The following is a 24,766-nucleotide window of genomic DNA, read 5'->3' on the forward strand; positions in this document are numbered from 1 at the left end:
TAAACCAACTAATTGCTGCATTTTATAGAGTTACCTGCCCTTGTGGATAGGTATTGATTGTAATGTCATGATTTGGCTTACGTGTGTAACATATTATATTTTTATTGAAAACAATGGGAATTCGACTCATAAAATAATGACACCACCTGTACAATGGATACCTATCCACAAGGGAGGTAATATATATATCTAACTTTGTAAAATGCAAAGACGTTAGTAAATATCTATGTGTCTCTTAGAATGAAAAAGAAAGTTATACATACTAGAACAGCACTCAAATGATGTAAAAAAAATTAAATCTACAGGAAGGAAATACAAGGACATAGTCATTCAGATCCCCCGCCAATGGAGATATCAAAGCTGAAGTAAGTTTGATTGTGGAGACTTATGTGTATGAAAAAAACCAGGAAAAACCTAAAAATAGCAAAAGGCACTACTAGACCATAAGAACAATGTGTCTATGAAGTTTCATGGAAATATCTCTGCTAGTTTTAGAGTTGTGCTCCGGAAACGATTCTTACACAAAAATCTACCATTTTCAGCAATGTTTCCATGGTTACAGAAAAAAGTACAAAAAGTGAAAACCTTAAAATAGCAAAAGGCACTACTAGACCATAAGACTAATGTGCCTATGGAGTTCCGTGCATATATCTCAATCGGTTTTCCAGTTATGCTGCGGAAATGAACCTGGTACAAAAATATGAAATTTTCAGCAATGTTTCCATGGTTACGGAAAAAGTGCAAAAAATGAAAACCTAAAAATAGCAAAAGGCACTACTAGACCATAAGAACAATGTGTCTATGAAGTTTCATGGAAATATCTCTGCTGGTTTTAGAGTTGTGCTCCGGAAACGATTCTTACACAAAAATCTGCCATTTTCAGCAATGTTTCCATGGTTACAGAAAAAAAAGTACAAAAAGTGAAAACCTTAAAATAGCAAAAGGCACTACTAGACCATAAGACCAATGTGTCTATGAAGTTTCGTGGAAATATCTCTTCTGGTTTTAGAGTTATGCTCCGGAAACGAACCTGGTACAAAAATATGATATTTTCAGCAATGTTTCCATGGTTACGGAAAAAATGCAAAAACTGAAAACCTAAAATTAGCAAAAGGCACTACTAGACCATAATACCAATATGTGTATGAAGTTTCGTGGAAATATCTCTACTGGTTTTAGAGTTATGCTCCGGAAACCATTCGTACGGACGGACGGACGGACGGACGGACGGACGGACGGACGGACGGACGGACGGACGGAACCCATTTGTATATCCCCCGCCAACTTCGTTGGGCGGGGGATAATAAACAGGCCTTAAGTTTCATATTTACACAACTAAATATTCTCCTGTACATGTGTTGACGGCCAAATCTAAAAACAAGTGTTTCCTCAAGCAGTTGTGTACAGCTATGAGGTCTAGGTCAAGTGAGGTGAGTTACATCACAAAGGAGGAAGTGCAGTCGAGATAATGTAACAATCTAACACATCGGAACAACACTCAACAATGTCATATCAGTAATGCACTGCTGCCTATCATCTCCAATAAACCGGACATCCTGACATCGGACCTACTCCCGGACATACCAGCTATAATATAGCTATATATTACTTGTCCTAATTCCAACTTCTGTGTTGGACCTACTCCCTGTTATATCAGCTTTCTTGTCCTAATTCAAATTTCTGTGTTGGACCTACTCCCTGATATACCAGCTATCTTGTCCTAATTCCAACTTCTGTGTTGGACCTACTCCTGGATACCAACTATCTTGTCCGAATTCCAACTTCTGTGTTGGACCTACTCCTGGATACCAACTATCTTGTCCGAATTCCAACTTCTGTGTATCAGTTTGACAATTGATTTAATATATGTTTTATGTGAAGATACATTTCAATTTTTTTTTTCTTTTAAATCATGAAAAACACACTTTAAAAAGAATATTTACCACTACTCAAAAACTGTCTTTTAGTAAGGCTAAGTTTTCTCAGGGACTGACAACTTGGATCTATCCAGATCCTAGTTCTTCTTATTCTGTAATTGCATAATATTACAGAGTTATCTTCCCTTGCAGGTATGTATATTGATTGTGACGGCATGTCACTTGTGTTTGTTACACTATTCGGAGAAACAATGTGACCTTTAACTCATAAAATACAGAATGACGTCTCAATAGATCATACCTACCAGGATGGGAGATAACTCTGAAACATGGAAAGACTGAATAAAAGATGACACTTGTACATAAATTCACTTGTATATAACATTTTGCTTACTAATATACGCATATAATATTCCAACAATGACATTGAAGTGGAATGACATCCCACAAGGACAATGACCTCCAATATATAATATATTAGTACATCACATGACAGAATGCTGGATTCTGATTGGCTACACACGTGGGTACAATTTCCAATAGTGCCAGGGTAAGTGGGCACCATTCAAATGGTGGGAAATTCAATGTGAATGTATTGTGACGTCACCATTGAATGACATCATTATAACATTGCGCTTCGACCAAGACGTCAAGATGGCGGACAGGCTGTTGTGTCATCCATGGAGCAAATGTTGCTTTTCTACAAAAGACAGTTACCCATGTTCTAAATTGATTTTTCGTGAAGCTGAATCCCATTTGATAGAATCACAGATTTATGCGACAATTCATATGTTGTACTTTTAATGTGACAACGTGGTGTGGAAATGAAAATAGCGTTGCGAGGTGTCACTTGACGTGCTTCTGTTACAATGACATGAAAACGAGTCTCATGTGAGGGTGATGTACTTAACCCATTATGGCCTGGTAGAAAGGGCACTTTTGCCTCATAATAATGTCTCATGATGGGATAGTGCCCTCGCCTTCGGCTCGGGCACTATTCCATCCCTCAACACTATGAGGCAATAGTGCCCTCTCAACCAGGCCATAATAGATAAATAATACCATGGTATAAGCATCAGTAGGTCATTGGCTGTCTTCTATAATAGCTCTACTTATATGTAAGTGATAATCACAATTAACTGGTAAAACATAACACATTCTAACTCTTTTGAAAATGCATGATGACAAAGTCAAAATACCAATTTTTATGATTTAATTAAATAATTACACTAGATATCTATGATTGGCCATCTTGATCATCTACCACGTAATAATTAAAATGTAATTAATTAAAGTAAATCGGAAAGAGGAGGTACATGTGATAACAGTAGAATGACGGCTTTATTATCTTAGTGTAATATACCTGCCGGTCTATTCAAAGTATTGGTCAAACGTAGAACTAGTCTTTCCATTTCAGATAGTTGTGCGTAGTGAGAGAAACAAGAGGCCCAAGAGGCCTTGACGGTCACCTGTGTGCTGCTACAGAAAAGCATTGCAAAGTTGGTTGAAATCTGTAAAAAGTATTAACGAATTTGTTTTTCATTTTGATAGTGTATTATGTTACCAAACCTTATGCTTAAATTCCAACAAAACCAAACAAGAAGTCAGTCATGCAGTGTCAGTGATTTTATAAATTTCACTTTTTAATCTAAGAAGATTATTTGGTTCCATCAAATCTGTGAATTCAGAATAAGATTTTTGAAGTTATAGTCTATTTGACCCCTTTTGGCCCCGCCCCTCTGGCCCATGGGGGTCGGCCAGGACCAATATGGATATGACGATGAAATGCTATCTCAGGCTAAACATTCTAACCCAGTTTGACTAATTTCCTACGAAAAATAAGCAAAAAACATTCATATACTGTGTTTTTCCTATATAAACTATAGTTAACTTGACCCCCTCCCCAGGGGGAAACATGAGACCCCAGGGTCATATAATTCACAATTTTTGTAAAGGACCTAAAGACCTTTCTATCTATGAAGAGTATTTGATTCTACCACATCTGTGAGTGGAGGAGAAGATTTTTGAAATTTTAGTCAATTTTGCCCCTTTTGGCCCCTCCCACAGCCCCCTGGGGGGTGGGGGTCATATAATTCACAATTTTGATCGGCCTTATGCCTTAGAAGGTTTGTGCAAAATTTCATTGAAATTCCTTCAGCGGTTTTTGAGAAGAAGTCGAAAATGTAAATTGTTTACGAACACACGACGCACGACGATGGACAAAAGGCGATTAGAATAGGTCACTTGAGACTTCGTCTCAGGTGACCTAAAAACCATGCTAGCTCTTCATTCTCGTTATTCATTCATCCTTATGAAACATTACAAAAGTGATGTCATAATTTATTATGGCTCCTAAAAGTATACATAACTTTTGTGAAATAAGATTCTAAAATCCCTGGGGAATACAAGATTTTGTCTGTATTATTTTATGCTTAAATGTATCAAATCTATACCTCTCTTACAAGAAGTCAAGAACTATATGTATAGCTCTCATACTGCATTATGCTTTGACAAGATATGAGCTACAACTTGCTACTCAGCACCATATCTACATGGTATCTAGTACAATTACTGTCTAATTGAGATGGTCTGTAGGATACAGCAGGGGTACCCTCTGGTACAACAAAGAATGTAGGTATAAACATTAGATATACAGTAGGAGTGATGTGAGTAGTACAAGTGATGTGAGTACACCACAGACTGACCCCAGACTACAGGTCAACCTTCACTACAGCACCTACTGTTGCACCTTAGTGTTGTAATCTGGTACTGATAAACTTGTCATGATATTCACTCACAAGTTACACCCACTTTAAACTTTCTGTCCCCCTTTAAGAATTATCTCCCTCCCACCTACACAAACGAAATACACTGTATACATGTACAGCTGTCATACTTGATTCTTAAAAAATTCCAGGGACTTGGCAACGATAGCAGAGATGAATATTTTTTAGCACAACCCAACCCAAACAAAATGCTCCCAAAACATATATAACCCCCCCCCCCCCCCCTCGGTAATGCCGAAATTCCTCTTTTTCTTTGTTTATAGAAATCAGATAATTCAAATTAGGAAAACTCGAAGAACTCGGATAATTAATACGAAGTAAATTTTGGGTCTGCATGACAAAAATCATACATAAAATAGTCTTGTAACTTGAAGTGAGATTATTTGGACAACGAGATCGCCAAAAATGCCAATTTCTTTTTCATAAATCTGGCTTAGAATATCATTTCAAAATATATATCGAGGTTTTCTTGTTATAATTTTGAAACTACCATCGGCAATTTTGACATCTCTCTTGTTCACATTGTTTTACGACATGGAACTAGTCTAACTTGAAGTTTTATCTTTGTCCTTTTGAGTTTGTATTAACTGAGTTCCACTGTACATGCAAGTATATTTTAGTGACTTTATTCAGATTTACTTTATCAGTACGTAACATATAACACAGCTTGGATGAATCTTTATAATACATAGCTACAGCTAGGATTCATGGTTAGGTCAATATCTCATATTCTTATGAGCAATCTTTTTCACCCACAAAACTTATATACAAATGAATGTTCTGCATATACATATACACCAATATACTGATGATCATGGATGTGCAATTAATGCAGCCAATATTATACCGGTAGTTCAGCCAGGACTCAAATGTCAAGGTTGTTTTTAGTTTCAAACATTCACAGGTTTATGTCAGGGTGGTGTCATTTTGTCCCTAATCTTTTTAATCATGTATCAAAATATTTTAAAAGGGGATATACATTTTTGTTCACCAAAATGCCTTAATTGTTAAAGGCAAATCATGATGACCACAAATGAAAATTATTCTCCTAGATATAAAATACAGGGTCTCATTGATTTTCAAGGACACTTTCAAGCAGTACTGTGCCTATATTTTCAGTTCTGACTATCATCTCCTTTATACCAATTACTAATTATCTAATATTTTAGCAATTGTTTTCATAAGCTTAACAAATATCTTCTGCCATGAGGAAAGCGTATTACAATGAGAATTTCTATGAACTCAGCAATTCAATATTTCTAAATGTACACCGATTGATAACAGAAATATTCTTTTTATAAAGGAAACATAATCTGTGTGCAGCATCTGGTTAAGAATTGATATACGGAATGTCTATAAAACAAGTAAAATAAATGTACTATTGTTAGTATTGTATAGGTAGTTGTATATGCTTGTTGATGTATTGTATCACCGCCTACATGTAAGGATTACTTACACACTACCAGATGTTGATGTGATTTACATTTATAAACCTAGATATACATGTGTCAGTGTGGCTATGTATCTATATTAATTATAAAATATTCCTTAGTCAACAGACTTTTTCCATTTCAAATTTAATCTTGCTTGTACAGATGGTGATACATATAGGAAGGACAAGTAACTCTCTAGCAATATTTGAGCTTCTGACAAATTGCTGGAAATTTGGTTCACATCGAGTAGGTCCAAAATATATACAAAAATAACAATAGCTTCACGTTTATGTAATGTAATAAATCTATACAGGTTACTTAATTAATGGGCATTAAGTACTAAGTATTAAATTGCCAGTCATTGGGAAGAAACTGGAACAGTTACTTTATTAACAAATATTTATGAGCTAAATGTTTATACTCGCTGACCTCAACTATAACCTGAACAACACTAACCCAAACATGACCTCAGGTATCACACATACAACAATACCGCATTATACCCACATGGTGCATATCATAATGTAAGAATACCAATTTCTACACGCATAATTGATATGCTAGTATGTAGAGCTGTTAGGAGAATTAACCATGTACACCACAGGCTTAAGGTGCTCTAATTATATAATATAATGATGGCTAAAGGAGGAATTGACAAGTACTAGTAACAAGTACAATCATTCCTCTTAATTACAGATCTAGAGATTTTGAGGAACTGAGGTAAATCCTAGTGCTTAAGATGTCCCTATATATTACCACAAGCTCTCTGCTTCAGGGTCACAAGTTCGAACCCCATATCTGCTGTGTTTTTTCTCCGACTACTCCAGTTTTCTTCACCAATAAACCTAGCTTGTCCTTAAATGACCACCGTAGCAAATCACTCAGCTATAAATATCTCCGTTTACATACATGTACACTGAACATGGTCAGTCTCTTAGTTGTTAAGGTTTTACCAGAAGAATTTTAATACTAGAAGATTTTACTCCCCTACTTTTAATTATATCGTAGAGACAAATATCAAAGTCAATTGCATTTATTGATGATTACAATATTCTAGATAATGCATGATTGCGAGTTGCCAATTTTCAAGATTACATTAACCCATCGACTCGATTGTTTTGTTTTATCAGCAAGGGTATTTGCAATTTAAAACATAATCATATGCATATGCCGGCAGGTTCAAAATAAAAAAAAATGTGTGAGGAAAGCTTGAAAACCAAGAGAAAAACAATCAACCTACATTCAATACCTGACCAAACTTACATAGCAGAGTCGCGATTAACAGTCACCAAAAAGCTTCAACCACAAGCTTTAAGCCACCACATATATAACATTGTCTAGATATACTAATACTGTAACAGGAATCAATACCAGTTGGTGTGGAATATTCCAAGTATATTAACGTGTAAATATTTAATATAAATGTAAATTTTAAATTTGAAAAAGTAAGATACCTGGATTGTGGGAAACATTTTATACATTTAAATGCTAACATGAAATGTTACACACATAGCATATATTAGATGTGAAAGTAAAGTAGAGCTGTTATCATATATCGGCATCGCGATATATCACGATTGTAGAGAAGAGACGACGATATCGTTAAAAAAACTTATATCTACGATATCGTTGTCAGCCGTAACCCACTATGTGTTAGTTGGAAAGGAAACAAAAACATTGCACTGTCGGACACAGACAGAATCTGATTGACTTGTAAACAAACATCTAATTAAAAGTATCACAAATAAACGTTTGTTTTGATTAGGGTTGTTATGAGTACCCGGTTACGGGTCGGGTTGGGGATGTAACCGGGTCAAAAAATGTGTACCCGGGTACCCGTCAAAATAGGACAATTCGTCTGGATGTACGTAAACAAGTCTAGAACTTATATTAAAAGTATTACAAAATCCAACTAATTTGTATTTGTTTTCACTCACCAGGGATGAAACCTTATCTTTTCAATACATTTTAATTCTCATTACCGTCTTTTGATGCGAGAACAATCTACTTGACGGACATGTGCACTTAAATAGGTCACACTATAGTCATATCAGATAACACAAGAGACCGTCCGAATGTAGTACTTCCTGTTGCGCATGTGCAAAAACGTTTCCTCTGGGACTGGTATAGCTACAGACACGCTGGTTAGACTGACACTTTACGGCAGCTCATTAGCAATTATGAAAGTCAAATAGAAATGAAGTAAACACTTAACGACTGAAGCTATCTTTACTGAACTCACATATGATTTCATCGAATCTCCGTCGATCAACCAATCTTTCCAAACAACAAACACAACGTAACCCAATTTGTTACAAAAGCAGTAGATCTGTGTCGAGTACCCGGGTACGGGTCGGGTACTAAAATTCGGGTACTCAGGGACAAAATTTAGTACCCGTGACAGCCCTAGTTTTGATGAATGTTTCACTTTATTTATTTACAAATTACACTCTATATTGTACTTTCATGATTGGTCCCCCAAACATGACTTATATTTCCATAAATTTCTTTTATATTTCACTGGGCAAAAATCGCGATATTATCGTGACGATATCGTCAAATTTTGACGATATCGCGATGCACATTTTCTCTACGATAACAGCTCTAAAGTAAAGTGTATAAAAATAACCTGTGTAAAGTCAACAGATTTACTCTGGCCTTGAAATCAATTAAGACATTTTAAAATGTAACAGCTATACAATGTGTTAGATGTACATGGCTCATCCCCAATTCCTTAATCTAAAAACAAAAAGTACTGACTTCAGCCAAAACCAAAATTAGCAGTATCATCTTTTTTTAATTGGGGGCTTTAATAAAGAGATATTAAGCTGGTTTTTTTTAATTGTCTTAATTATAAGAAATCAGGCAAACAAGTCGCTTTATTAAAATGAGGACTGTCCCCGACCTGAACACCATTGGGAATTACACATGATAATAGTGATTTATCTCCCCTCAGTAGCTCCGGTTGGACTGTCCCAACATGGTTATGGATTAGAAAGTTTTTGGTGCTTAATTATAAAATGATTCTTGGCGAGTCTTTTAAAACTATATCACCTGAAACACAACAAATTGGGTACACCTGCCCCCCCCTCCCCCGGTGGTGTCTGTAAATGGGCACAGAATCGAAGGATATCAAGTGCCTATTTTAGAATGTGCAAAGAGTTGTTCCCCAATCAGTTACACATGGACAGTTTGAAAAAAGAGCATGACCTTTGACAATTCACTATGAAATGTCACCCCTTTCGATTAGTCAGCTAATTCCAATTGAATTTGGGTTTTGTTTAAGAGCCAAGATTTTTGGTAATTTCTTTCCAAAAGTGATCTAATTTCAATCTTAAATATGCTGGAATCATCTTTAACCAATACTAGTTCAATAGCGGTTTGACTGTCAGGCTATGTCAGATATTTCCATATGTTGACTGAAGACTTAATTATAAATTTATGCAGCATATTCGCTAATCATGAGATGACAGAAGTGATTGTGACCTTTAAAATGCATGAAACTTCATAATGCATTCATATACAGTATAAATTGTATATTGATTCTTTCAGCATGAGACTACTGTTGTTATATATACCAATCTGTATTGGTGAGGATGACAGGTCTAATGTATAGTGATCCTGACAACCTGGGCCCTGTGACAATGTGTTTGGAACATCATCCTATAGCACACAGCAGTTGTCAGACTGCAGCAGGGTCCTGAACCTACATAACAACATATTGTACCAATCATCATACACACTTAAACAACCATACACTTCTACCAGACAACACATGTCAGTGTCTTATACATTATTTCTGACATACATTGTAAAACATGCTACTGTAAACCAACTTTCTAATCTTTCGAGACTACTTAATTTCACGATTTCCATTTCAAAAATTTTTTGCAGAGATTAAATTTTGCAGATTTAAAACTGAATGGAAATATCTTTGAAGTTAATGGAATTCGCAGATATAAACTTTCACAAATTTACCTTCATCAGGAAATTCGGTAAAGTAAAACAACTACACACAAAAGAGGGCTATTTTACAGTATGTTAAGTTACATTCAGCTGATCAAGATGAATACTATCACTATAAGTTAGTTATCAAAGTGCCAAGGCCACTCATAGATGCTGTGAATGAAGGACTCAAACAAAGGAATAAAGAAATTGGTTTTGCATTTAAAATTGAATTTAGTATACTAAGTGTACAGTGTTAAATTTTGGAGTTAAACAAAATATATTTACGGTATATCGTATTTATTTTATGATATTTAAATTAAAGTTGATTCAAAAACAATAAGTTGAATAACTCATTTTCCTCAAGTAAATCTTATATTAAAAATTTTAAATCATTTCTGAAATAAAGATTTCAACATGTACACCAATAAAACCGGTCAGGATCTGAGTATCATTTTTTAATGATTCTTTACAAATTACTAAAATTATCAATTTCATCAATATCTCTTCAAACATTTATGAATATTTTTGGAAAAAATATAACATTAGAAATATAACTTTTATGGGTATGTTTTGGTTCCCTTTCTAAAAAATTAACATGGGTTGCTTTGACGACTTTTGACTAATAAATCACGGCAAGATACTTTTGCCAAATTAAAGGTGCATTATTTGGTTACTTAAAACACTCAAATTTCTTTTTAATTTATAAGAACAACAACGTCAAGAAAAATAGATGCAATGCATCGGACTTTGCAAGTCTTCGTAAGGCTACTGTACATACCATGGCAATATAAGTTCATATGTCACTTTTAGTTGCTCGTACATACATGTATATAGATGTGTATTATCATTATATTTTGTAAGTTTATGTTGATAAATTTTGTACTTGTTCCCTTTCAATAAAAGGCAGTTGTCGATAAAAAAGGCACAACTCCCAGTGACAGAACAAGGAAACTATTAACTTTTACTGCGCAATGATATCACCAGGAAAAAACTCTATAACCGTTATAAGAACTTTTTTTGCAATAACCTTCCTAACTTTTCATTACATTAATCGATCAGTAGCATGAATTACTTAAAATTGAAATAGACATACACAATCCAAAATCGACCGAAAGTTTGCCGCCGAGGAAGACATCGAAGAAGGCGTTGTTAGTGATTTTTGGGACTATACACGACGCATAGGGATACATAAATTATAGAGCCCCAACAGCACTTAGCTCATAGCGTATAAAGATTAATATATAGCCAAGGCCTGTTACCCCCATATAGTATGCTGTACATGTTAAAATTTTGGGAATGGGGAGTTATATAGTTTCATTAAAGATGCTCCACCGCCGATTGAGCAAAAACGATACTCATCATTTTAACAATAATTGGTTTTTAATCGTGTGTATATATGTCTAATTAACACAAAAATAATACATAACAATTTATTTTGCGTTTGGTGCATGCACAATCAGCACTTCATTCCATATAGAACATAGCGCCAGGGATTTTTTTCCAATATGCAATTAATTATTTTTAATATTTTTATCCTGAAGTAAAATTAGAAGATCAGACTTTTCCATGGTGGTAATGGTGTAAAGTAAGTAACTTTTGCAACTGAAGAAAAATACTAAATCACATGCTCCTATTTTCAATATATAGAAAAATTACCTTTTGTCAGCGGAGGAGCATCTTTAAACAATTGAATTAATTTTCTATCAATATGTAATTTGTTCATTTAAAAAAATATAAGAAAATGCTGACTATGCAATATCAATATTGTCAATAAACATTAACAGAACATTAATATATATTTATATGATAAGGTAGGCCAGTTATATCAAATAATACCATGAATCAATAAAAGCTGAACTACAACAATTTATACGGTGTTGAGTATGTAATCAATTAGTATTATTACTAGGGGTCATATGATCTCAACTCAACAATATGAAACTAATCCAGATTTAATTCCATATTTCATAATATAACCTATAATACACCTTCGATAACCGCAGACAAACTAATTCCAATGTAGTGAAAAAAATTACTTAACGAGATATACCATAATGAGTATACGAACTGATAAATCACAATTCTATACACCTCAAAATGATTGCCGATTCCAACTTACTATGTACAGTATTGACTTTATGGTATAACATCAAAATAAATATTTTTGTAATAGAAGGCTTGCTTCGCTAATAAATGGTATGTGTGGCTGTAATGATACATAACTGTACTACAGCTCGTGATGGAAGTAGTATAGGCCCTACTCAGACAAAACTGAACTGCAGATAAAAGAAAACTTTGGAATACATTTTCCTGCCTCCCACATTGTTTCTGTGAACAGCATCAATTCAAAGAAATCATGCAAATTACAAGATAACTTCACAACTTTTTTCATGCTTAATATCACTTCTTTGTTTGTTAAAAAAACCTGTTGAAATGATGATTTTCTTATTTATATTCTATTGTTACATTTCCCTTTGATATATAAATTACTTCTTGTATACTTTCAGTGCATTCAGAGTTCATCATATTAGTGCAAATGTGTAGCTGTGTTAATAGCAGTGTTATACACAGCAAAATCTGAATTCAATGTTATATCACAGTTCAAGACGAAATGCAATAATGTATACATACTATGAATTTTATTCATTTAACATCAAATGTGAAACAAGTTACATACCGGTAACCAGATCTAGATGTAAGGTACAAGATCGAGTAAGACCCCCATCTAGAGAGGGAAGAAACTGGAGTGTCCAGAGAAAACCCATATAATTAATATCGGACAGGTTTTTATCAAGTCCGTGCTGTTGTGGAGGATCGAATCCAAGACTGCTTTCTAAGCTGAACTCAGGTGAAAGATGAATAGTTCATTCACTATACCACCAATATATACATACACAATTTTGAGTGGTTATTGAAAATTTTCAATGTACCAGCTTTTGGTTTGCAACTCATTTGCTGTAATGCAAGTCGTATATATGTAATGTGTATAGAAGGCACATCTACATCTGTTAAATGAAACAGATATGACCTACATGCTTTACAAATAAAGGTTATGAAGCAAAAACTTTTTAGCAATCCCATCTTTCTTGCAAACTTATCAGAAATAACTAATTAATGTAATCAATAGTTCTTTTACGAGACATCGACAGGGAGTTGACGCAATTAAAACATCCTATGAAGTGGAATTGATGGAACCATTCAAAATATATTAGTTCCACTAATTATCAGTCAGATCTATAATGCAGTACTCTAGGGTCAAGCATTAATTTATACCAGGTATTTAATTTAAATGTACTGCTTAGAATTAAGTACTGTGAGCAGGTATTTCCTGAGGTTATCCCCTTAGGCCTCTGTCATTTCAATCGTTTCTTAACTGATTGTTGTTAACAGGGTTTGTAAATAATCAAATTACTAGATCTTTCGTTGACACTATAATTATAGAATTAGCAAATACATGTTAACATCTAAATGCATATGTAACAAGGTACACTTCATGACGATTTAAATCAACAATCATTAAACTTCATTGTGTCACTTACCAGTAGAATTTTTAAGCATTTGTAACACAATTAGTTTAAAGTAATACCTAGAGCTGTCAATAAGTACTTTATATGTATTACAATAACATATCGTTATAACACCTTCCTTGGACATCTAGAGGACTGGAGTTATTAATCATTTATCTTACAGATTAAATTTGTGATTTTGATTAATTAAATCTTATTGACAGCAAGCACATTTAGGACAAGTAAATTTTAGGAGGAGGAGAAAAGTCGTGATCAGAGTATCTGAAGAAAATCGCTAGCCTACAGTGACCCAATGTGCATGGCATTTGATTCAAACTTGGGAGGGGGGGGGGAAGAGATGTATGGGGATAAATAATGATGATGGTGATATTTCAATACAAAGTCTTAGATTATGGTTTGATGAAACATATACAAAGACTCAAAGAGACCAGAAACTTATATTCCTCAGGCAAATAATGTGAAATTTCAGGACAGCTGATTTATGACTGCTTGCAGATGTCTGGAACAGGTGGTTTGGAGAATGGATGGAACTTGTCATTGAGTTGTCAGTGTGTTGTTGTATATATAGTTGTAATATATAACTAATTTATATCCGGAGCCAATTTCACAACATAACAGCTATTTGTCTACATGCATTGCATATATAATTGATCAATAACGACTAGCACACATATATGATACAGGTCATTTACTGTGAGTTGACATATCTGTTCTGTGATTATGAACAGATGCTAAAGTTGGACAAAACCAATTTATCATACCTGTTTACACCTGAATTAAACATGTATTACATGTAAGTAATACCCCAATAGGCCATGTACAATTTGTATAAAAAATATACCACAGTTCTGAGATATCTCAAGGGGATGCATGAATTTGTTAGTAATGTATACATGTTTTGTATTTGTCAGTAAAGATCAGCTGTTCAACAGGCGTCACACATGAACAACCATAGGCAATTATAACCTCCATATTCTAAGACCATGCAATATCATACCAGTAATAGTAAATACCCTCACCATGACAATTATTTGTGAAGATTCCATGACAGATCTATTTGCCAAAATACCATGCATACATGGTAAAATTAAATATACTTTAAAGCTTACAGCTTTATCAACATCTCATCCTATCCAGGTGCAGTGTGCCATTTAACTTTTCAAAATGTGTTACTCTCTATCAGTCTATTGATTTGTTTAAACTTCTAAAAACTTTTTTTTAAAAAGCTATGTATTTAATGAAAACAATGCACATCAAGGATTGTGGATGAAAGGAAACTAGAGTAGACCTAAATTCTTTTGTCTACTCGTAAGTCTTTATTACTAAACTGTAGCCTAGATGTTAAAATGATGACATTCAGCAGCTGATAAGTGCATGTGGTTAAAAAAACTTTGTGTATTGTACACAACCTAGACTGAGTACATAGCAAGACGGGTCGCGAGCCAGTTGTGATCGATTGTAACGATTATAGATAAAGATAATGTATAAGGTTCTTATCGTTATTATAAACCAATGAGTCGCCTGGAGCTAAAGGGAAAGTTGCCCCGACTATTCCTCAAACAGATCCAGTATGTTTGACAGCCGGGGGCCACGTCTGTCTCGACATCAAAGGACCACCGCAGATAAATAATCCCCAGATGCTATGCTACTTTCTTCTGAAAATTCAAGATCCACTAATAAAAAAATATCCACATTGCAGTGAAAGAATAGCATAAAGATATACAGACCTGTTGGTTTATGTTCCGGCGATGCTGTTTTCACGACATGACAATAAAAGGGAGAAAGAACAGCGATTGTCACAACACAAGCAAACAGGGAGAAAACAGTTCGCGTCACCATACTCATCTCTTGAAAATAACATATCCAAGAAACAAGACATTAAGCTCTCAGAATTAAAACATTATTCAAATACTGCTGTCCACGTTTCTTCACTTCCGTGATCGATTTTCAATCCAGGCCACACAAAACCCGTGAACAGTCGACACGCATTCGCTACTCAAATGTTCTCGGGTATTATCCAATTACCTGTAGAACCTCCTACATATAGAACATTTGATATGAAAAGTGCAGAGAATATCCGAATAGAGATAGACCCGTCGTAGTTTTGTCGACTGAGATTACATGATATGATTTATGTTTTCAATTACTGTGTTGCCGATAATCACACATTTTTTCCTTTAAAGGAATATTCTTTTTAAAATTAACAGTATACTAATTTAAATAATTTTAGGTAATAACGCGACATAAATGAACAAGGAATGAAAAATATAGGGGGAGTATATTCCGCAAATCTAACAGCAAGTAACAGCAGATTTAATGAATTTGATTGGTCGAAAGTTCCACGTTAAATTTCAGCAATGGCGGCCCCCAGGCCAGGCAAGTCTAGTCATTGGTATTTTGTAAACAGATGAATCATTTAGTTCCATTGGCATATTTTGTTTACCATACGTATGCCATAAAATTGTCCGACAAACTATGGTGAAATTCGAAGATAATATCCTAATCAATTAACCAATATTTCAAGTGTTGAGTTGTAAAAACTGACTGGGCGAAATGTCGGTCATCTTTCAACATCTCTTTTTTTTTCGAAATTTAAGTTATTTTGATTCACTTAAATAAAGGGTTGCTAAGCCCTAACTATAAAAATAAATAATTTTTGGCCATTTTTAACTTGGTTTAGTCAAGGACGAAGATCTATATGGTTTCGGGGAAATACAAGGCAGGAGCTTTTGTGTTTCACTTTGGGTGCCTACTGACCGTGACGTTGGGCGACGACTGATTTTCCTTTGATATCAGCCGGCGCAGCCTTTCCCATAGATACCGAAAAAAGTACAAAAAATGAAGGGAAAAAAAACACAAAAAGTATACTTTTAGTGACTCAATTTGGAACCGTAGTTACAACCCAGTCCAAATTGAGTAAAAAAAGGTACATATTAAATATAAAATAAGTACAAAAAAAGTACAAATAGTACAAATAAAGAAGAAAAAAAAGTAGGAAAAAAATTACAAAAGTAGGAAAAAAGTACAGTCTACCAACCATGTGTACTTTTTTGTACCTTTTTTTTTTTGTGCTATTTCGGGTAGACCACAGGCGTCTACATCTGGTTTTTGAAAAATACTATGTCCTACCCCTACTATATGAACAAGGTGAGACACTCCATGAACCGGAAGTTGAGGGTACGCTCCAATTCATTTTGAAATTAGACCAAATTCGACGAAATTATTGAGTGTCCGCTCGTTCAATCAACGTACCTTAATTAAGAATCCTCTTTTTGGCAGTTTTTGCATATGCATATTTTTTGTTGCGGAGTTACGTTTTTTTAATATGAGACAGGACGCGAAGTATCCAAGTAACAGACGATTCATCAACTATGGCATGGAAGTTGATCTTTCACGCAAGCAATTTTGCAAGTTGCAATCTGATTGGTTAATCAAATTAATTGACCAATCAGATTGCTTCTTGCAACTGCTCGCTTGAAGAGTTCCAATTCTGTTCCACAGTTGAAGTATCAGAGTGTTTCTTTCACCTTGTTCATATAGTAGGGGTAGGTTATTATATTTTTATCAAACCAGAAGCAGACGCCTGTGGGTAAACATATGCATCTACAGTACTAAAAAAGTACAGAAAAAGTTCAGAAAAAGTACACAGGCATGTCGTATACTAAAATCTACTTTGATTGATGTAGCTTGCGTGTGAGAGGGTTACTGTCGTACATTTCATGAGCTGTCGTATTTTTTTAACGCAAACATATCCTCCAAATATTCCGTTCTTAAAGCAAACTTGTTATAAACGTTGCAAAATTAATAAACTTTACATTGGTGTTTCGTTTTACTCGATAAGACAAGTATTTGTTGAGAAAAATGGTTTTTATTCCCGGTTCATAGGTGTCTCGCATGGTGTTTAGTGATGTAAAGAGACTGTCACGAATCCTTCTCACTGATAAATCCTTGGTTTAGTTATCATACCCTGCGTTCCATTTGCAGATTTGCACCAGTTGTATCAATACAAATCTGCTGTATCTCAAATGGAACGCGCCGTACCAGCAAATCTGTATCGGTACAAGTGGTTTGTTTTCAGAAGTGTACCACTTGGATCCAAGATGGCAGACTCGAGATTTTTCATTTTTGATCGAAATGATTTCTTTGTTGAAAACAATTTTATTGTTAACAACGAAAATATTTGGCTTTTATATTCGAAGCATATCTTTCATATATATGGGTGCCGCCATCATGGAAAAATCCAAACTCGTTCCATTTGGCTGTGCCGCATCAAGTTAGTACAAATGGTACGAATCCGCAAATGGAACGCACGGTCAGATTTGAACCCCTTTCTTACGCTGTCAGAACACTGACATTGCAGGCTTTTTTTCACTGCATTGGGAATGGAACCTGTGGCTTTCACTTTGGGGAAATCTGCGACAAAACCAAGATTTCGGAAAAATTAACCAACTAAGTTCATGCAATATTTTTGGACTGTTTTCAAGAAACTTTCATTTTGGGAAATTTAAGGCTTGAATTGCGAAATATTGAGAGATTTTGCCATGGAGAATCGGCCAAAATCATGTTGAAAAAAAGCCCTGCATTGAATCAGTAAGGAGACATTCCCTATCAGTAGACATGGGGTCTCATAGGCAGTAAACCAGTAGCTACAAGCACATAAAATGTAACTAGTTATAACCAATTCAGAAAATCTTAGAAAAACTCCCTGATAGCGCTATCTAGATCATTCAAATACAAATTGTCGATAATTTCAAGACACCAAAATGTCGCAGGTTACCCATATAGTATGATTTACTGTCAATTTGTCCCATTTTCCAGTGATGATGATATCACAAAACTGCATCAAAAGATGAAGTCACAATTACTGGAAGGTGCAAGGGACTAATAGACGGAAAATCATACTTTACCCCCCACGTTGTTCTGGGAGCTTGAAACTGCTGTATTATGTTCACATATTTGCCTTGGCCTTATCTAATCATTATATTTTTACACAAAATTGGAGCTTTCACACTCATGTAAATTTTGAATCCATTTTTCAATAATTCTTTATTTGTTTTACTTTCCTTGAACAGGGAATCCTGACAGAGGATGGAATGATCCACCTATGTTTAATTATTCCCCAAAAACAGTAGGGAATGCCTCACCAAGAGGGACAAAACTAAACAAGCGAGTAGCTTACACAGGTGGGGCAGTAAACACAACTGTTTCACATCAACCTGGAGTTGGTAAGAATATGTAACCCCACATAATGTGTGCTACCTAGCTTATTTGTCATTCGAAATATTCATATTTTGAAAATGAAATACCGAATGATCTTTTAAACATAAAAACAAAATCAAATTTTTAGCTGGTATTTTAAGTTTTGAAAAATTTCCCAGCCTTTTTAAACATTAAAATCATGAAATTTTGATATCTTTTTTCTCAGATGCAGCTATAATTCATTATTTCAACCACAATTTACTGCTTTTTGTCTAAAAGAGATTCTGAAGTTTGTTATGAAAAAAGAAACCAGAGTTGTTTGTTGATTTAGGTTCAGGAACTCTTCTGAATGCAGCGACTGGACCACCCATCTCCCCAGTACAACTTCTTCCCCCAATACAAGTGTTGCCTCCAACGACCACAGCTCCATCTACCCCTGTCCCTCTTGTGATTCCTATGATGGGTCAGATGGCACCAAACACGTCAGGAAAAAAAACTGAAAACAACTCCTCAACGCTGGATGTACACAGCACTAACAGGACTGAAAGTCTTGAAAACTCAAACATTTCTAGTGAAGAACTATTTGAGAAAGTCCAAGAAAAACTAGATCATGAATTTGGGAGGGTGTTTACCACGGCTTCAGGTATTTTCAAAGTTAATGGTCAGCTAAAGTGAATCTGTACACCTGCTGTTGCTACACTGCATGAATTTAAAAAAAAATGCATAAATATGACATCAGTGGGTAGATATGGTACTTGTTTAAAGTAACAGAATGTAATTGTGGTATACTTGTATTTATTTTTTTCATAAACTTATTTGATATAATATTCAGAGCTTTTTCAACATGGTTTGTTAAGGGGTAAATGATTGGCCCCATTAATTACCACTGGAAATTATTTCGGAAGTCCAAAATACAGTCCATTCCTCGAAATTCTCTCCCCAATTATTACCATTTTCCTTTCCTAAATCAGACTTAAAGGCCCCTTATCAATCAAATGAGAAAGAAAATATATATGATTAAATTACCTTTTTCCAATTTACAATTTTCCACTGAAATAATGGATGTTCTCTTCATATTTTGTATTTTATGCCACATTGCGGTTAAAGTGCGACTCTATATTGCTACAAGAGTTATTTACCTTTGTATACCTTTTGCCTAGAAAACCTGTATTTCTCCATCTTATTACTGTTAATGTCTTATAGCTGACACTGTTTAGTTTGACAGTTTTCAAATTGTTTAAGTATATATGATATCAATATTACAACTTCATGAATGAAAGTTATAACAATTGACTTGGAAAAAAAATAAAGCTCTGATATCAATGGACCAACGAAAATAATACGACGATTTGATCAGAACATGGTTTTTAAATGGTCCTTATCTTATGACTATTACAGCCGGGTACATGTCTATTACCCTGATCTGCATATTATCGTGATTTTCCATCTTATAAGGTTTGTATTAAATCTTTTTAGTGATATGTTTTTAGATGTTTTGGGATTTTTTTAAATAAATAAAAATTTGAATTACGATAATATGATCGTAACGATAACAGGCATGCACCCTGATTTCCCGGTGGTATACTGACTTCAATGGTTCATACATCAAACTTATACGGAATATATTGCCTGAACAAATAAAAACAAGCATATTTCTTATTTCAGAATTTAATGGTATTTCAAAATAATAGCATAGCAAAATAAACAAAAGTTTTCACCTACCGTAGCAGACAAAACTCTCCGTTTCTGGCTCTCACACTCATACTGGTTAATATAATTTACGGTAAATGAAATGAAAGTAGATTTCTATACCAACGAAGAAATACATTGTTTGACTAAGATACTAGTACATATGCAACGACTAGTTAAACATTTAACATTGTGGGTTTGCTAAATTATTTTGCACTTTTAACATTCCATACAAGCCTTAGAAAACACTTTCGTTACTAATGATTCCTAAACAAACACGCTCCGGTCATGATCAGCCACGCCGATCAAGCCGTGCTGGGTGTGATTTGTGTAAACGCACATCGTGCCTATGTACAGATAAGTCACAATTGTAAAGTGATACTGATTAGGAAGCCAGGCTTGAGAGATTATTAAACAATTCATAATTAGCAGTCATTGTTGTAGTATGTTCCCATAGGCCTGCGTATACTGATCGGGACATGTGCAGGTAAACCAATCACGTGTTACGACAAACCACCTCTGAATTTCAATTGTTTGTATCCATGTTATATTTGTGTAATTGATTTTTTTTTTTTATTTAAAACTTTGACTGAAACTAAATTCGAGATAGTGACTATTTTTTTCACTGCATATCCGTTCTAGGGACCACGAATTGACTTTGACTCAACCGGACTTTCGAGTCATCGAAATTCGAGTCATCCGATCTTAAAATACATACACAAAGAATGAAAAAAAACAGGACTTCAAAATTAATTTGACTCAACCGGAATTTCGACTCAAGCGATCTTGAGATAACAAGTTTCGACTGTATTGGTACATCATTGTGTGTATATTGTTTCTTATCTCCATCAATTTTGCAGGGCCGTTCAGCTGAAGATATCAAGAGAAAATTACAGATTCTAAAAGAAAATTGGAAGGATAATAAGCTGTCTGAGGATGTTAGGCGGAGAGTTTGGGAAATACTCCAAGGTATGATATCTCTCTTAATCGTGATAAGACAACATACCAAAGCTGTCAAGGTTTGCTGGAATTCTGTCACTCTTAAGATCTGGAAGTTGTATTTTAAATAGTTGAATGCCTAAAGTCCAAATTTTTCTTATTTTTAGCACAATATTTTATCTTATTTTTTGCATATCAAGTAGATAGGATTTGTATTCATATCCAATTCCTAATTTTTATCATAAGAAAGAATTCTTTAATTATTTTAAAATAGTTGATATCTTTTTATCCTGAAGTTAATAATATGGATGCCTTATGCATATGCATATAAGTATCTCCTTATCTTACAAACAAAAATACTGTATCTGGTTTTAAAGTTGTGTACCTTTTTTGGTGTGATTTTATTGATCAGTTTGAATCCTTTTGTGTTTTTCAGCTTTAGAAAATAAAGACTTTGACAAGGCATGGGAGATCCATCTCTCTTTAATGGTTGACTACACTGCCGAGGTAAAAATTCTTAATAATATTGGGTCAAAAATACAAATCTTTTGGAGTTTTCTCGTCGTCATAGACACATGGTTGATGGCATAACATATTGTATACTACTACACACTTGTTACACACGGGTCTCTGATGATGGAGTCTTCTGTAAACATGATAATGTATTACAGCATCATACTCTGGCAATTTTGGTGCACAAGGCTTCAAACTGTGATTGAGTTTATTACATTTTCTATATGTTGTTGATATTATTCACCAGTTATTTTAAAATCTATTAGGTGCTAAAATTTGATTGTTACAGTATTCAGGGTAATTACTTTCTGAAGAAATGAAATGTTTTGTAAATCTATTTTGTAATTTCCAGATTGTGACTTAATTTGTAATGGAATGAAACTAGAGTAAAATGTACAAGATATATTGAATTACCACCCTTGTTTTAGGTTGGTCAATGGCTGGTTGCTGTCAAAAGAATCATTCATGAAAATAGAGAAATGAAGAAAGAGATGGAAAGTTCTGTGGTAGAAAAGGCTGATGATAAAGATTCTGAAGTAGATCCTACTGCTGCTAACTTAATAGATATGTCTGATCCTACCATATCCTCCAGTGCTGTGATAACACAGGACGATTGTACGGCTTCCTGTAGTGAGGACACGACCGGATCATCTGTCGACGGCTGATTCAGTCCTACTTGATACCAACTTTTTATCATCATCCTCACAAATATCTGAAATGTGTTCCCCTGAAATTTTAAAGAATTTAGATAGATAGAACTTGAAAGTTCATCTTGCAGTTTACATTGGTCTTGCATTGTTCGTTTTAATATAAAATTAACAGAATTTGCAAATCATCTTGTTTAAACAACATGTATGTATTTTTAGTCTGCCATTAGAAAATGTCAAGATGTGATATAGCAAAACAGCTTATTTTGAGCAGCAAAATGTGATATTTTAGTTATAAATATATTAACTGACTTCCGGGTAGTGCATATATATATACACATTTAAACTTTTGTGCTTCATTTTGTAGCCCATGTAATATCTATTAATAATATGTTACAATGTAGCTCACAAATACATTTCTTAACATTTCTAAATTATGTTTAAGTAGAGGATTAAACAGCATTTTTGCTATCCTTTTTTTCTGGAGAAAAACTATGATTGTATGAAGTATCCTTGCATGGAAAATGAAAATAACATTATTCTACTGAATCTATGTTTTAACCTCGCTTTTACAAATACTGTTTGTTGGAAGTCTATGGTCAAACCATAACATGAGGAACATGTTGAATGAACATTTTCAGCGTGTTGAATATTGATTCACAAAAGCAGTGTCCTGTTTTTGTCACATGTTGATTATGTGCTCATTTTGATTCTTTTGTTTAAGCGTTATTTCCTAGTTTACTAAACTTCGATTATTATATGAAACATATGTGAGTCACTATGAATTTAAACTATGCAAGTTTATTAGAAAAATCTGTTATATGTATCAATACTTCTTGAAATATTTTCAGGGTGGTATTTTCTGCTGTAAACTTTTAAAGTCACATATCTAGTACCAAGTAAACGGCGCTATTGACAAAGAATAATACCTCTCTATGTCTTTCTTCATTGTTTTTAATGAGGTCATTCATAACTTACTACATGCTTTCCATGACAGTATCATCAAATGTTTTTGAAGCAAATAGCTCAAAATATGTTATATATTTAATGGGTATGTGATAATGAGTGTTCAAAGCTTTGGTACCTGCTTTATTTGGTATGGGTGACTAAATGGAAACGTTTATCACAAGCCCTACAACCTAAAGGTCGTAAACTCAAAACACTTGTAGGGAAGTTTCCAGGAAGCATTTTGTATGGGTTTTTCCGTCTGATCATGTTTTCTTCCAACATCCATAAATTGTTTTAAATCCTTCATTATTTATCCTTTCTGTTAATAGTCGGTAAGGCAAATAAAACCAAACCTGCTTTACCTGTTAAACTTATTAACCTGAAAATTACAGAGTTAGCTCCCTTGCGGATAGGTATCCATTATGACATCATTATTTTGTGAGCATAATTCATGTTGTTTTTCCAAAGATTATGACATTACGCTTGCAAATACATGACGTCAAAATCAATACTTAACAGCAAGGGAAGATAACTGCAATATGCAAATAGAGAACACGGGGCTTTACACTACCTCAAGGGAGTAACATCAGGTATGGGAGATCATTTTATTTACACTCAGTTTTAGTCAAGTTTATTATGAAATGGTTCTCTATATACTGGCTACCAGTCTCTAGAATATTAAAAATGTCAATAAATTAAGAAGTTTTTCTTGGAATATATTTGTCTCTTGATATGTCTATTTCTAGCCATAGTTTCAAGGAGCAGACAATCTTATAACAAAATTCAATTGAAAAACTTACGGTCTGGTGGCCAGATTGAGTTTTTTGTTACCAATGAGTTTTCTATTTGAAACATGTATTTTTCTTTCTGTAGGGCTATATCAGTATGCAATTGCACTGAGGAATTGTTGAACATGTACAAGGTAATAAGATTACTACCTTATTGTTATGTTGGTTTAAATAAGTCTTCATCATATACTAGAAGGGCTCGATAGATTTATTTGAAATAGGTTAGTCCATCTTTTAAAGTGGGGTAAAAGTAATAGATCTAAGGTAATCAATTTTGATACTTTAGATAAGTTCATTTATAAATATATGTATAATTTGGAGTCCTACTGTGGGGTTGATATTGTTATGGAAAATCACATAGAGTAAAATATTGATATAGCTCATTTATCATATCAACTTTACATTATCAGTGGTATAAGAACTATGTACTAGAAGCTTTATTTTATTATTATACGGTGTGAGCATGTAATCA

The 24,766-nt window shown here is 34.2% G+C and overlaps 2 protein-coding genes across 2 annotated transcripts in view; one reads left to right on the forward strand and one right to left on the reverse strand.

Moving 5' to 3' along the window:
* LOC138327754 (stromal interaction molecule homolog) overlaps positions 1-15,570 on the reverse strand; it is an 84,733-nt gene extending 69,163 nt beyond the window's left edge. Inside the window, 1 exon segment of the mRNA XM_069274097.1 lies at positions 15,299-15,570. Coding sequence (XP_069130198.1) covers positions 15,299-15,416 — 118 coding nt within the window. The 5' untranslated portion in view covers positions 15,417-15,570.
* A 317-nt stretch (positions 15,571-15,887) lies between these two features.
* On the forward strand, positions 15,888-24,360 carry LOC138327756 (steroid receptor RNA activator 1-like). The gene is given in 7 exon segments (XM_069274098.1): positions 15,888-15,947; positions 18,644-18,796; positions 19,102-19,394; positions 19,396-19,413; positions 21,320-21,428; positions 21,835-21,905; positions 22,340-24,360. Coding segments are annotated over 7 exon segments (900 nt in total). The 5' UTR covers positions 15,888-15,928; the 3' UTR covers positions 22,577-24,360.
* Positions 24,361-24,766: the final 406 nt, after the last annotated feature.

This window comes from Argopecten irradians, chromosome 7 (genome assembly GCF_041381155.1).
Source record: "Argopecten irradians isolate NY chromosome 7, Ai_NY, whole genome shotgun sequence".
In the NCBI taxonomy this organism is placed as follows: Eukaryota; Metazoa; Mollusca; class Bivalvia; order Pectinida; family Pectinidae; genus Argopecten; species Argopecten irradians.